Here is a 13,107-nt window from a genome sequence, read left to right on the forward strand (position 1 = left end):
TAAAGTGCCTATAAGAACATCCAATAGTCAAAGGTATATGAAATACAAATGGTATAGAGAGAAATAGTTGACACGTCATAATTCCTATAACTACCACCTAAAACTTCTTAATTGGGAATATGGAAGACTCATGTTGAAAGGAACTACCAGCTTTCATGTTCTCATGTTCTGAGCAAGGAACTTAAACGTGAGCTTTTTTACATGGCACATATTGCACTTTTACTTTCTTCTCCAACACTGTGTTTTTTGCATTATTTAAACCAAATTGAACATGTTTCATTATTTATTTGAGACTAAATTGATTTTATTGATGTATTATATTAAGTTAAAATAAAAGTGTTCATTGTTCATTCAGTAATGTTGCAATTATCATTATTACAAATATATATACAAAAATCTTCCGATTAATCGGTATCGTCTTTTTTTTGGTCCTCCAATAATCGGTATCGGCGTTGAAAAATCATAATTGGTCGACGTCTACTTCAAAGCCTCTCAATGGCCAATACAAACCATCAGCAGTACAGGGTTTATATACATAATTAATTGCCTCCCACATTAACAGTGCTGTTGACAGGTCTGGGATCTTCTATACTGTGACTTGTACAGTGTACACAGATTAATGTCATTCAAACCAGGCATGTGTGTGTGTTGACATGCAAATTACTTGTTATGAGTGCAGAATGATGTGCAAATATTGATAAAAGCAGCACGTGAATTCTTCATATTATATTTTGGAAATATTATATTTCATTAATAGTACACTGAATTGCTGTTTAACTTCAAATTAAAGCTGCAATATGTAACTTTATGGTATTCTCTACACTACACTTGCTTGTTGTCACATAAACTGAAATTAAGCAAACTATTAGATTTTTTGGAACCAGAAAACGGCGGAGAGATTTCTGCATAGTGCATTTTAAAAATGTCATAGCCTACATGAACATTTCTCAGTAGGCAAGGTGACATAACGTAACAACCCGTTCTATCCCCACCATAGATCACTGACACAATAGGACTAATGTAATCACTGTTAGTGATTCACTGATAAAATAAGAGTCATGTAACCGCTGAATCAACCCGTGCTATCAAACATACTGGCACTGCCAGTCAGTGTACAATAGGGTAGGGTACATAAGAATACTGATGTACCAGTTCAAATACCTGACTGTTATTTGATAATTCGCCAGAAACAATAGGGTCACACACAATGGTGCTTACTTAAAACAAGTGTCAGACCAGTTCCTTATCACAATGACTAATATGACTAATATGAAAAGAATGCTACCAAACAAGCTGCCTGTAGTAGCAGAGCAGGTCAGAAGTTGCTACTTATTGTGAATGGATAAAACAAGCTTGCCCACACTGTTTACATCATTGGGAACATCACATCCAACATGATCCATAATGTACGTAAAAACATATAATAACCTATAAATAACACAACTACCATTTTAAGGGAAATGCTACTAAAGAAGTTACATAAATTACAAACAGACATACACATGGCTGTAAACAATAATACTCCAGTATAGTTGACCTGCACTTGGTATCATCAGAATGTAAGCCTGGGTTCCCGCTGTGTCATCTCCTCCACCTCTTCTGGGCTGAGCTCATTACCTCTCAACCTAGAAAGAAAACAATTATTCTCTTAACTCTAATTTACAGTCTTTGGATTAGAGACCTTCTTAAGTGATTAGAGATCTATTCTTCACGTGTATGGGGAGGTATAGGAGACTACAACATACTGTACTGTATGTATAGGACATAACACTTTGTAAATTACATTTCTCAGCCAGTATATAACTGTCTAAATGATTAAAGCATAATGTTAACATACCACACTGCCTTCACACTAGTGTTGCCTTCAAGAGCCAGTATTAGACACTCCACACCTGTTCTTGTGATGCAGTTTTTGGTTAACCTGTGGAGGGCATGAGAGAGCAGAGTGAAAGATGTGTTTAGCACAGCCACAACTTTCAAAATGTCAGTTGGGGCAAAACGGAATGTAGGTAGCTGCAAAGTCCTTTTCAGTATTCAGGATGTGCTATCAATATACTCACCACAGCTCCTCAAGCGTACTGTTCTTGATGAGTGGGGCAAGAGCACATGCTCCTGCACTGCCAACACCATTGTCTACCAGGCTGCCATGAAACATACATCTGACAGTAAGATTTATTCCTATGTTGAAGTATTTGAATGATAACAGGGCTGTCTGGACATATAGTTGCCCATGATAGCATGGATGTGTTCGTAATGTTCATGGTTCAACCTATCACTAGTCTAACATTACCTGAGCCACACCAAGGTTTGGCTGTCCTTTAGAGCATTGGCAATGGCCTCTGCACCTTTATCACCTATTTTATTTCCCCAAAGCCTAAAAAACAGAGAGGATTAAAATGGTCAACCAGATATACACTGCTCAAAAAAATAAAGGGAACACTTAAACAACACAATGTAACTCCAAGTCAATCACACTTCTGTGAAATCAAACTGTACACTTAGGAAGCAACACTGATTGACAATAAATTTCACATGCTGTTGTGCAAATGGAATAGACAAAAGGTGGAAATTATAGGCAATTAGCAAGACACCCCCAAAAAAGGAGTGATTCTGCAGGTGGTGACCACAGACCACTTCTCAGTTCCTATGCTTCCTGGCTGATGTTTTGGTCACTTTTGAATGCTGGCGGTGCTCTCACTCTAGTGGTAGCATGAGACGGAGTCTACAACCCACACAAGTGGCTCAGGTAGTGCAGTTCATCCAGGATGGCACATCAATGCGAGCTGTGGCAAAAAGGTTTGCTGTGTCTGTCAGCGTAGTGTCCAGAGCATGGAGGCGCTACCAGGAGACAGGCCAGTACATCAGGAGACGTGGAGGAGGCCGTAGGAGGGCAACAACCCAGCAGCAGGACCGCTACCTCCGCCTTTGTGCAAGGAGGTGCACTGCCAGAGCCCTGCAAAATGACCTCCAGCAGGCCACAAATGTGCATGTGTCAGCATATGGTCTCACAAGGGGTCTGAGGATCTCATCTCGGTACCTAATGGCAGTCAGGCTACCTCTGGCGAGCACATGGAGGGCTGTGCGGCCCCACAAAGAAATGCCACCCCACACCATGACTGACCCATCGCCAAACCGGTCATGCTGGAGGATGTTGCAGGCAGCAGAACGTTCTCCACGGCGTCTCCAGACTCTGTCACGTCTGTCACATGTGCTCATGTGCTCAGTGTGAACCTGCTTTCATCTGTGAAGAGCACAGGGCGCCAGTGGCGAATTTGCCAATCTTGGTGTTCTCTGGCAAATGCCAAACGTCCTGCACGGTGTTGGGCTGTAAGCACAACCCCCACCTGTGGACGTCGGGCTCTCATACCACCCTCATGGAGTCTGTTTCTGACCGTTTGAGCAGACACATGCACATTTGTGGCCTGCTGGAGGTCATTTTGCAGGGCGCTGGCAGTGCACCTCCTTGCACAAAGGCGGAGGTAGCGGTCCTGCTGCTGGGTTGTTGCCCTCCTACGGCCTCCTCCACGTCTCCTGATGTACTGGCCTGTCTCCTGGTAGCGCCTCCATGCTCTGGACACTACGCTGACAGACACAGCAAACCTTTTTGCCACAGCTCGCATTGATGTGCCATCTTGGATGAACTGCACTACCTGAGCCACTTGTGTGGGTTGTAGACTCCGTCTCATGCTACCACTAGAGTGAGAGCACCGCCAGCATTCAAAAGTGACCAAAACATCAGCCAGGAAGCATAGGAACTGAGAAGTGGTCTGTGGTCACCACCTGCAGAATCACTCCTTTTTTGGGGGTGTCTTGCTAATTGCCTATAATTTCCACCTTTTGTCTATTCCATTTGCACAACAGCATGTGAAATTTATTGTCAATCAGTGTTGCTTCCTAAGTGTACAGTTTGATTTCACAGAAGTGTGATTGACTTGGAGTTACATTGTGTTGTTTAAGTGTTCCCTTTATTTTTTGGAGCAGTGTATTATTACAGCATTGTGATAGGCATAAAAACAACTTTGTCATTCTCAGAGAGATAGGGTAGTCTGCTTCCTACCCCAAGAACTGTAGTGACCGATTGAACCTCAGTCCCTCCGCCAGTTGCCCTGCCCCTGCTGCTGTGATGTTATTGTTTCCCAGCCTGCAATACAAAGTCAGAGAAAGTGTTCGATTGAATATGGTATTAGCGATTGCTGTGTGAGGTAACATTGTACAGTATCTTATATGGTGAGAGTTGAAAAATATCCTCACCTTAGAGAGAGAAAATTCTGTTTCGTCTTCAGGAGGTGAGCGAAGCACTCTGTGCAGGCATCAGTTAGCTTGTTGTTGAAGAGCCTTTCAGAGACATTAATCAAGATCAATAAAGGTAATAACCTCATCAGTTTTCTTTTTTACGTCTGCATATTTGACATAGCCATAGCATAGCCTAGCTATAGGTCACCTGACAGTGGAAATTGATTTGGCCATACTCACGCAATCTTCTGAAAGCGCTCACACTGGATGCCTTTTTCAATCAATTTACGGATTCCCTCATCTGATATGTTATTGTGTCTCAGGCTGAGGGAGTGAAATAAAAAATAGTCTTATTATTAGGCTTTAGTTTAGTGTCCTGTGTGTTGTGTTACTGGCACAAGGTAACATGTTTATGCTAAAATAATCCCATAGTGAGTGCCATAGTAAATAGTATGGTAAAGCTTTCCACACTTACTATACAGAGTGGCAGACATGCAGGCAAGGCAGCAGCTGCTCCACCCCAACGTCTCCTACGTAGTTGTAGTCTAGCTGAAGCCCCACAGGGTTCCTAAGGTGCTGGAGCACGTAGGCCAGCGCAGTACACTCCACAGGGCCTATGTTACAATAGGTCAGCTTCAGGTGTTCCACCTCTAGCTTAGCCATAGTGTCTCTGGCGATCCTGCTGTCCTGCATCTCATGGATGCACTTGATTAGCCACACGAAGCCCGGCATGGCGTGCATGCTCTTCTTCTCCCCCTCCACAGGCCGAGGGATGGATTTAAAGTGCTTCTGTATGCCTTTGGACAGGCACGTCACCACCTGCTTGGACTTCCTGTCCAGAGTGGGCCCAGGGCAGGAGAGGAGCAGCAGGCTGCGGTGGCGCTGAGACAAGAGCCCAGACACAAAAGTGGCTGTTATCTGGAGGTTGGGGGTCTCTGCTGCCGTATTGGCCTCCTTCAAGGCCCCTTCTTGTTGGGTCAAGCAGTGCCCCAGACACACCCTGTGAAAGCCAGGCTGTTGCTGCCTGTCCTGCGGCTGAAAGAGCTTAGGGATGGTGGAGCGGTCCAAGTTATTGTTCAGGACAATGTAGAGAGCAGCAAAGAAGCACTGCATGGTAATGTGCAGGAACTCGTAGTGTTTGCAGTTAGTAGAGGAGGAGAGGTCTTCACTACGGATGAGGAACCCCATGCAGATATCTTCCTCGGTCACCCCACACTTCTGTAGCTCTGTGCCTGTGAAGACATAACAAGAGGCCCCCAGGCCCTCCATGGCTAGCTGCCCCAGATGCAAGGCAGTATCCTGGTGCTCCTGCACCCACCCTATCCCCATGGTGTTCCTCTGAGAGGCCCGGCGCTGGAAGAAGTGCTGCAGGATCATGAGGTAAACATCTGTGATGGTCTGGGGACTGCCCTCTCCCTCTCCACAGCCCAGCAGCTCCTTATAACACTTGGACACAATCCAGCAGAAAACCGGGATGTGACACAGGCCCAGTAGAGCTGTGTTGTTTCGTAGAGACTCCAGGACCCTGGTGGCCACCGTCGGGTCGCGAAGATACTTCCTCACGAAGCAGTCGATCCCGCCGGGCGAGAAGCCTTTCAAGAGGACTTCCTTGCGAAGGTACCGCTTCAGGGTGGGACCCACTGCCTCTGGCCGGCTGGTCACCACCTTAGGATGAGGATAAACTTTATTGTCCCTGAGGGGAAAATTGTCTCGATACAGGAACTGCTTTATACAAAATAAACACTATACATTACCCAGTTGACACATACACAATACATACATTGCACATAAAAATCCTACACATCTCATTTAGCCGTATACATAAAACATACCTTCCTCACCCCCTTCATGAGGGATCCCTGCAGCAAGTTGAAGAGCAGGGTGGGGACTGGGGCACACTGGGTGGGGCAGCAGTGCCTCTGCTCTGAGTCTGAGAAGCTCTGCATAAACTCGTCCAGGCCGTCGAAGGTGAAGAGGATGAGGTGCGGATGGTCCAGGATGAACTGGAAGATTCGGTCCTGGTCCCCGTCCGGCCAGCAGCAGTGCAGGAACAGCAGCTCTCTGAGAGACAGCTCCCTCTGCTCCGAGCTCAGCCTGCGGCAGCTGAAGGGAAAGAGGAGGAAGAAATCATGTAGAGCCGCCCCCCTGGCCCAGAGGAGGTGCAGCCTCTGGAGAAGGGTGCTCTTCCCACTGCCTGCCTCCCCAGAGACTAGCACAGTGTCAGCCTCCTGGTTCAGGGTGCCCACCAGGCCCACCACGTCCTCCAGCCCCAGAGCACCAGTCTGGGGCTGGGCCTCACTGCCACCCTGGGCAAGCTCCAGCTGACCCTCTGTGTAGATGTCTTCTAGAGACAGACTGCTGGTTCCTCCATACGTGCTGAGGAAATGTGACTGGGCCGACACAGTGCTGCGCAGCTTCTTCTGATAGGACAAGCACTCTGCAGCAGTACACAAATGATAAGAATGTTTGAAATACACAGGACATCATAGCAAACAATATAATATCTAAGAAGTATTAGTGTAACACCTATGTGTTAGTGCTGTATGCAAACGACTTGCAAGTAGCCGTGTGACTTTTAGTGTTGTGATATAATACAGTACCTTTGGGAGGAGCCTCTTGGTTAAATGGTGAGGGATGGTCCTCTGTTTGCTGAAAGTATTGCAGTAGGACCTTTGCTGCAGGCTCCCCCTTTGATCTGACCTGGTCCAGTAGACGCCTTGCCTACATGACAAAGAAGTCAATTAATTCACATTCACTATCTGAACCTAAATAACATGTCTAATTACAAAAAATGTCTAAGGACAGCATGACCTGTTTGGATTCAAAGATGTGCAAACTGGAACTTAATTCCAAGAGGGACAGGGAAGTTGTGTAATATCATAGTACTCTACATCATACCAGGCATGTAGATATAAATAAAGCTGTTATACTGGTCTCAGGGTGCGGTTGGTTACCTGTTGTGAGGGGGTGTACACAAGTAGCTGCACTTCATCGCAATCAGATGGTGTAAAGCTGCCTGTATGCAGCAGGACCTCCAGAGCTCCTTCAATATGGTCCTTTAGCCTCCTCACCAGACCAGGCCTGTCTGTCTGGAGGGTCTGGATAGCTGTACCATGTAGTTCTTTTGTATCATCTCTTGTATTTTCTAGATCGGCAGTACGACAGTTTCCAAAAGAGAGGCCAGCTCTTTGGGCCTCAGGGAGGACCTGGTTGAAAGCAATACAATTAAATAAAAATGTAATGATCTGTATCTTTAATGATCTGTATCTATGTAATGATTTGTATCTATGTAATGATCTGTATCTTTAATGATCTGTATCTTTAATGATCTGTATCTATGTAATGATCTGTATCTATGTAATGATTTGTATCTATGTAATGATCTGTATCTTTGTAATGATCTGTATCTTTGTGATGATTTGTATCTTTGTAATGATTTGTATCTATGTAATGATCGGTATCTATGTAATGATCTGTATCTATGTAATGATCTGTATCTTTGCAATGATCTGTATCTATGTAATGATCTGTATCTTTGTAATGATCTGTATCTATGTAATGATCTGTATCTATGTAATGATCTGTACCTATGTAATGGTCTGTACCTATGTAATGATCTGTATCTTTGGGACATGGCAACTGATTTGTATCGCTCAACATTTTTGCCTAGTGGCTTTTTACTAAGACAATACGTTAGGAACACCTGCTCTTTCCATGACATAGACTGACCAGGTGAATCCATGTGAAAGCTATGATCCCTTATTAGATTCACTTCAATCAGTGTAGTTGAAGGGGAGGAGACAGGTTAAATAATTATTTTTAAGCCTTGAGACAATTGAGACATGGATTGGGTATGTGTGTGCCATTCAGAGGGTGAATGGGCAAAACAAAAGTTTTAAGTGCCTTTGAACAGGGTAGTAGGTGCCAGGCACACCGGTTTGAGTGTACAAAGAACTGCAATGCTGCTTTTCGCGCTCAACAGTTTCCCGTGTGTATCAAGAATGGTCCACCACCCAAAAGACATCTAGCCAACTTGACACAACTGTGGGAAGCATTGGAGTCAACATGGGCTAGTGTAACAGTATAACTTTAAACCGTCCCCTCGCCCCGACACGGGCGCGAACCAGGGACCTTCTGCACACATCAACAACAGTCACCCACGAAGCGTCGTTACCCATCGCTCCACAAAAGCCACGGCCCTTGCAGAGCAAGGGGCAACACTACTAATAGGTTTCAGAGCAAGTGACGTAACTGATTGAAACGCTACTAGCGCGTACCCGCTAACTAGCTAGCCATTTCACATCCGTTACACTCAGCAACCAGTGATCCGGGTCAACAGCATCAATGTAACAGCATAACTTTAGTACGTCCCCTCGCCCCGACCTCGGGCGCGAACCAGGGAACCTCTGCACACATCAACAACGGTCACCCACGAAGCATCGTTACCCATCGCTCCACAAAAGCCACGGCCCTTGCAGAGCAAGGGGCAACACTACTAATAGGTTTCAGAGCAAGTGACGTAACTGATTGAAACGCTACTAGCGCGTACCCGCTAACTAGCTAGCCATTTCACATCCGTTACACTAGCATCCCTGTGGAACGCTTTTGGCACCTTGTAGAGTCCATGCCCCCGACAAATTGATGCTGTTCTGAGGGCAAAAGGAGGTGCAACTCAATATTAGGAAGGTGTTCCTAATGTTTTGTACATACATCAGTAATGAGTCTGTTCAAAACATGCTCATACATCCTTTAGAACGGCATCACCTGTGAAGAGCTGTGCCTACATATCTTACCTGTTTGAAAGCAGCCAGGAGCAGTTGACAGGTCTCATCTCCCTTGGTGTACACAAGATCTAGTAGCACCCTTGTGTTGGCACACAGAGCACGGCCTGGTACCCGTACATTCTGGTAGTCCTCCCAGAACAGCATTCCCCAGGACAGGAGTAGGTCCAATACACTCTCCAGACCCTCAGAAGAGCCACCACAGCACAGGGCACCCAGCAGCTCTGCTCTCTGCCTCAGGACCAGCTGCCGGGCACTCATACAGATGTAGGATCTTAATTTGAGCCAGTTTGCTACAGCAGGAAAATAATCTTGCAGCAACAGGAAATGTGATTTATTATGTGGATTATAATTAATGGACATTTTAGTAGGGTTGTTAAATGTTTTGTTAGGGAGTCTAAGTCTAAATATGCACACAGGCACAGCTTCAATTCTGACACCGCATCATGCCACACTCACATGATATACTCTCATTTCCTCTGTGATGTCAAGGAATAAAAATAAATTCATCACCAAAAAGGGAAATGTATGAACACAATCCAAAATTGATCACAAATGTCAATACGATTGACTTGGAAAAATACAGATACAGTCAAACAAGTTTAGAGAAGGCAAAGAGATCGCTAATGTCATATATTGAATTGTGCATAGAGAGCATGTGAGTAACAGGTGAATCCAAAACGTGATGATAAACCTCAAAGGCAACTGTGACACCTGCATTTAACTTTACATCTGTAATAGACCATGGATAAAATTGTAACTTACGTTTCAGCGGGAGATTTGTCTGATTTCTTCGAGATCATCATCTGTCTACTCGAGTCCTGCGAAACAGAATGGTCCACGCAAATGGTACAGGCGGAATCGTCAACTCTTGTCTCTCTTCCTCATTCCACAATTCGTCATTCCTCATTCCGCTAAATTGCCCGCTGTAAATAATGGCTTTTTCCTAAACCATTTAATAACGAATCTATAAACATATTAACTTATTATTTCAAGGTGAAGAATTTGCAAGTTCTCTAAAAGTATTGTATTATTGAGAGCTATTGAATTATGAGAACCCACATGTGCATGTACCTTTTATTTACAGGGAAAGTGAAAGTGACATGTCAATGACACGTTTAGAATTTGTTTAAATACTGGCTCTTTATTCCAATGATTAATGTCCCTTCAAATAGGTCTGTTAGAGCCCCACGTTTTTTGCACACAAAAAAAAAAAAATATCCGTTTGTAAATGTTACAAAGCGAAAATGTTGAGTTTCCATAAATCTCGCGCGCAATGTAGATATCAAAGAACGCGCAGTTCGGGGTAGAGTAGTGGGTGAAACCATTCACTTCAGGAAAAGGAGTGATATGAATAAAGTTTCCTTTCATTATGTGTTGCTGAATCCATAAGAATATTTGCTGCCATTGTAGTAAGGTTGGCAATACGAGAGGTCTTCGCACTTACCATTTTTGTATTATTTTCTTTGAAAGAACAACTAGTGGGTTTTGAGTGCTTCTCCCCTATTTGGGAAGTTGGTTTGCCTGCTCCTGAGTCTGAGAGATATTCTGAGAGCAGGGAAGGTGTGGCTGTGACCATCCTGTCAATGCCTATCATCACTGTTTGATATATTTTACTGCAGATAAAAACCGAGTCCTGTAGTGTGGGTGTCCGTGTGCCTTTCTTCTGGGGGGCTATGTGAAGTTGGTTACAAAATTGGTGCAGTGACCCGGATCTACAAGATCAGCCATCGCCGATCACCGGGAATACAGCAGTGCTCCAGAGAAGAGGACTACACCTGCCGTCAACTTCATGAGACAGTTAATTTAAATATTCGTCATGACATCTCCACACCAAAAAATCCAGGTACTCTGGTCAAGCCCATTGGTGATCCACCACTTTTACTGGTGAGCGAGGACTTATAACCTAGGGGAGTTAACTGTGATATTGTAACCCCCAGTATTGGTAGGGGAGCTCAGATAGCTAGAATGGTAGAGCATAGCTTTACCAGGAGTGCTGGTGTAACGTCAGTAAATGAACAAGAGGATGTTATTGATCAAACAACATGTCAGAGTGATGGAGATGATGAATACTCCAATGATGATGAATACCTTACGCAGCAGAGTGCTATGCTTGATTTAGTCAAGCAGATGGGTCAAGAGATTGGTCACAGTATTGTTTCAAGTCTGTCAGCAAGTAATATCTCTCCATCCAAGGTATCTGCCGACACTGTCCCAGTGTGCATGCCAGATTGGTCCAAGGTTAACTTTGTCATGAAATCTGACATGTGTGAGCCACCCACTTTCAGAAAATGTACTGTGTATGAGTGGCAGGAAATGATGAAGATTTACTTGGTAAAGAAAGGTCACAAAATGCCAGAGCAAGGTAATGAAATCATGGAAAGGTTCATGGGGAGGGCAAAGGATTTGGTCAAGATAGGAATCCGCAGCAACCCTATTGTTCCATCAGCAGAGACCCTGGGGTTATTTTCAGTATTTTGAAACAGCATTTTGGTGAGACCATCTCCTCTACTACGCCACTTCAAGATTTTTATGAAACCAAACCTTATCACGGGGAGAATAGCTTAGACTACTGGGTGCGCCTTAACCGAGTAGCAGATCTAGCTAATGAATGTCTACAAAGACAGGGCAGACAGATGGATGACGTGGGTCATGCGGTCGCCATGATATTTGTGAAGCACTGCCCCAATCATGAACTGTACACAGCATTCGGATGCAAGCCTAGGGAGAAACGGACAGTGGGTGAAGTTCAGGAATTGATAGGCAGCCACCAAAATGACAGATGTGCTACAAGGAGGAAGCAAAACATATTGACACTACAGGAAGACATCCAAAAAACAGAGGAGAGCTCAGAGCACCCCGTCCTTAGCTCAGCGGTTCAAGGAGTTCAGAGTTGCAATGATCAGGTGACAATAACAAAACTTTTAACACTGCTAGAACAGTTTATTATAAACCAAAACGCTGCTCACCCTGCCACAAGAGGGCCCCGCAGAACTGTACAGCTGTCTCCCTCCTTCCCATGTGCTATATGTAAAGATGTGGCTCACTCCACTCAGGTCTCACTGTCTTAATGACCGCATGTGCTTCAAATGTCAAAATCCTGGCCATCAAACCATAGACTGCCCACAAAAGCAGGAGATTAGAAGAGAGGCACCAGTAGGGCAGCGGCCACAAGATCAAGGTCCAGCTATAAACTAATAGGTCTGCACCTTGAAGGGAAAGGTGCAGCTAAAAACTATAAATTAAACTGATCCTGAAATAGAACTCTTCATACAAAGAGAAAAACCAAGGCAACACAAATGTGATATATCAACGTACTCAGAGAATAACCGGCAATGAAAGTCTGTTCTATGCACCAGTGACCGTGCAGGGTTCAGTAGAACTGAGAGGACTCATTGATAGTGGTTCAATGACCTGTATGTTAAGTGAATCTGCTGAGTATACATTGCTTCGAAACATGTCTTAACTGAAAGCTCGAAAATGTCCACTCCTGTAGTACTCTTGGGATGTGAAGGCCAACAAGTCAATCCCAAATCCGAATATGAGCTCCATATCGAATTAATGAACTGCAAGATGCTGGTGCCAGTCTTAGTTGTGCCAGGGCAAACTGATGATGTGATCATTGTAACAAATGTACTGAAATGTCCTCCATCAACTAAAAATCAACTAAAACAGAGGGATATTGGAACGCAATATCACAACCAGTCAATGGCCTTTCTGATGAATCAGATGCACTTCTAAGCATACTGGAAAATGTTGACCGTTGGCAAGGAAGTAAAATGCCTGAAAAAAAGTTGCCACTGTTGTTCTCAGCCGGTGTGTGACACTATTCACAAAACATGAACCCTTAGTCTGGGGTAGGCTGAAAGGAACATTTTCCATTAGCAGTACTCTTTTCCATTAGCAGTACTGTTATTGTAGAGCCCACAACGTCCCGAGCAGCACAGTGTGTTAGTGGGTCGTACTGTATGCCCGCTGTGGGGTGACAAATGGATCCCCATGAGGTGGTTAATCTCCAAGATCGCCCGGTTACACTGAAGTGTAATGCAAAACTGGTAGATGTATACCCCTGCATAGCATTGGAAGACCTAAA

At 44.5% G+C, this 13,107-nt stretch overlaps 1 protein-coding gene across 3 annotated transcripts; it reads right to left on the reverse strand.

Annotated features, from left to right (window-relative positions):
- Nucleotides 1-455: 455 nt before the first annotated feature.
- nod2 (nucleotide-binding oligomerization domain containing 2) lies at nucleotides 456-10,148 on the reverse strand. 3 transcript variants are annotated; one of them, XM_038993640.1, is made up of 13 exons: nucleotides 9,780-10,148; nucleotides 9,027-9,325; nucleotides 7,188-7,439; nucleotides 6,834-6,954; nucleotides 6,066-6,670; nucleotides 4,709-5,898; nucleotides 4,474-4,557; nucleotides 4,252-4,335; nucleotides 4,058-4,141; nucleotides 2,291-2,374; nucleotides 2,061-2,141; nucleotides 1,838-1,921; nucleotides 456-1,625 (listed from the first exon to the last, which is right to left on the reverse strand). In XM_038993640.1, the coding sequence occupies exons 2-13, from the start codon at nucleotides 9,273-9,275 to the stop codon at nucleotides 1,553-1,555; spliced, it is 2,991 nt and encodes a 996-aa protein (XP_038849568.1). In that variant the 5' UTR covers nucleotides 9,276-9,325; nucleotides 9,780-10,148; the 3' UTR covers nucleotides 456-1,552. The 3 variants fall into 3 exon arrangements, with proteins under 3 accessions (XP_038849568.1, XP_038849551.1, XP_038849560.1); XM_038993623.1 differs by lacking the exon at nucleotides 9,780-10,148 and having other exon boundaries at nucleotides 9,027-9,510; XM_038993632.1 differs by lacking the exons at nucleotides 2,061-2,141; nucleotides 9,780-10,148 and having other exon boundaries at nucleotides 9,027-9,510.
- Between the last annotated feature and the right edge of the window lie 2,959 nt (nucleotides 10,149-13,107).

This window comes from Salvelinus namaycush, chromosome 1 (assembly GCF_016432855.1).
Source record: "Salvelinus namaycush isolate Seneca chromosome 1, SaNama_1.0, whole genome shotgun sequence".
NCBI lineage: Eukaryota > Metazoa > Chordata > Actinopteri > Salmoniformes > Salmonidae > Salvelinus > Salvelinus namaycush.

Excerpts from the sequence above, each read along its gene's own strand:
- nod2 (XM_038993623.1), bottom strand. The coding sequence starts at position 9,377 with ATGTCCATTAATTATAATCCACATAATAAATCACATTTCCTGTTGCTG. Across the intron at positions 6,955-7,187 it reads TGTACACCCCCTCACAACAG|GCAAGGCGTCTACTGGACCA; the intron begins GTAACCAACCGC and ends TTTGTCATGTAG. Across the intron at positions 6,671-6,833 it reads CCAAGAGGCTCCTCCCAAAG|AGTGCTTGTCCTATCAGAAG; the intron begins GTACTGTATTAT and ends GTACTGCTGCAG.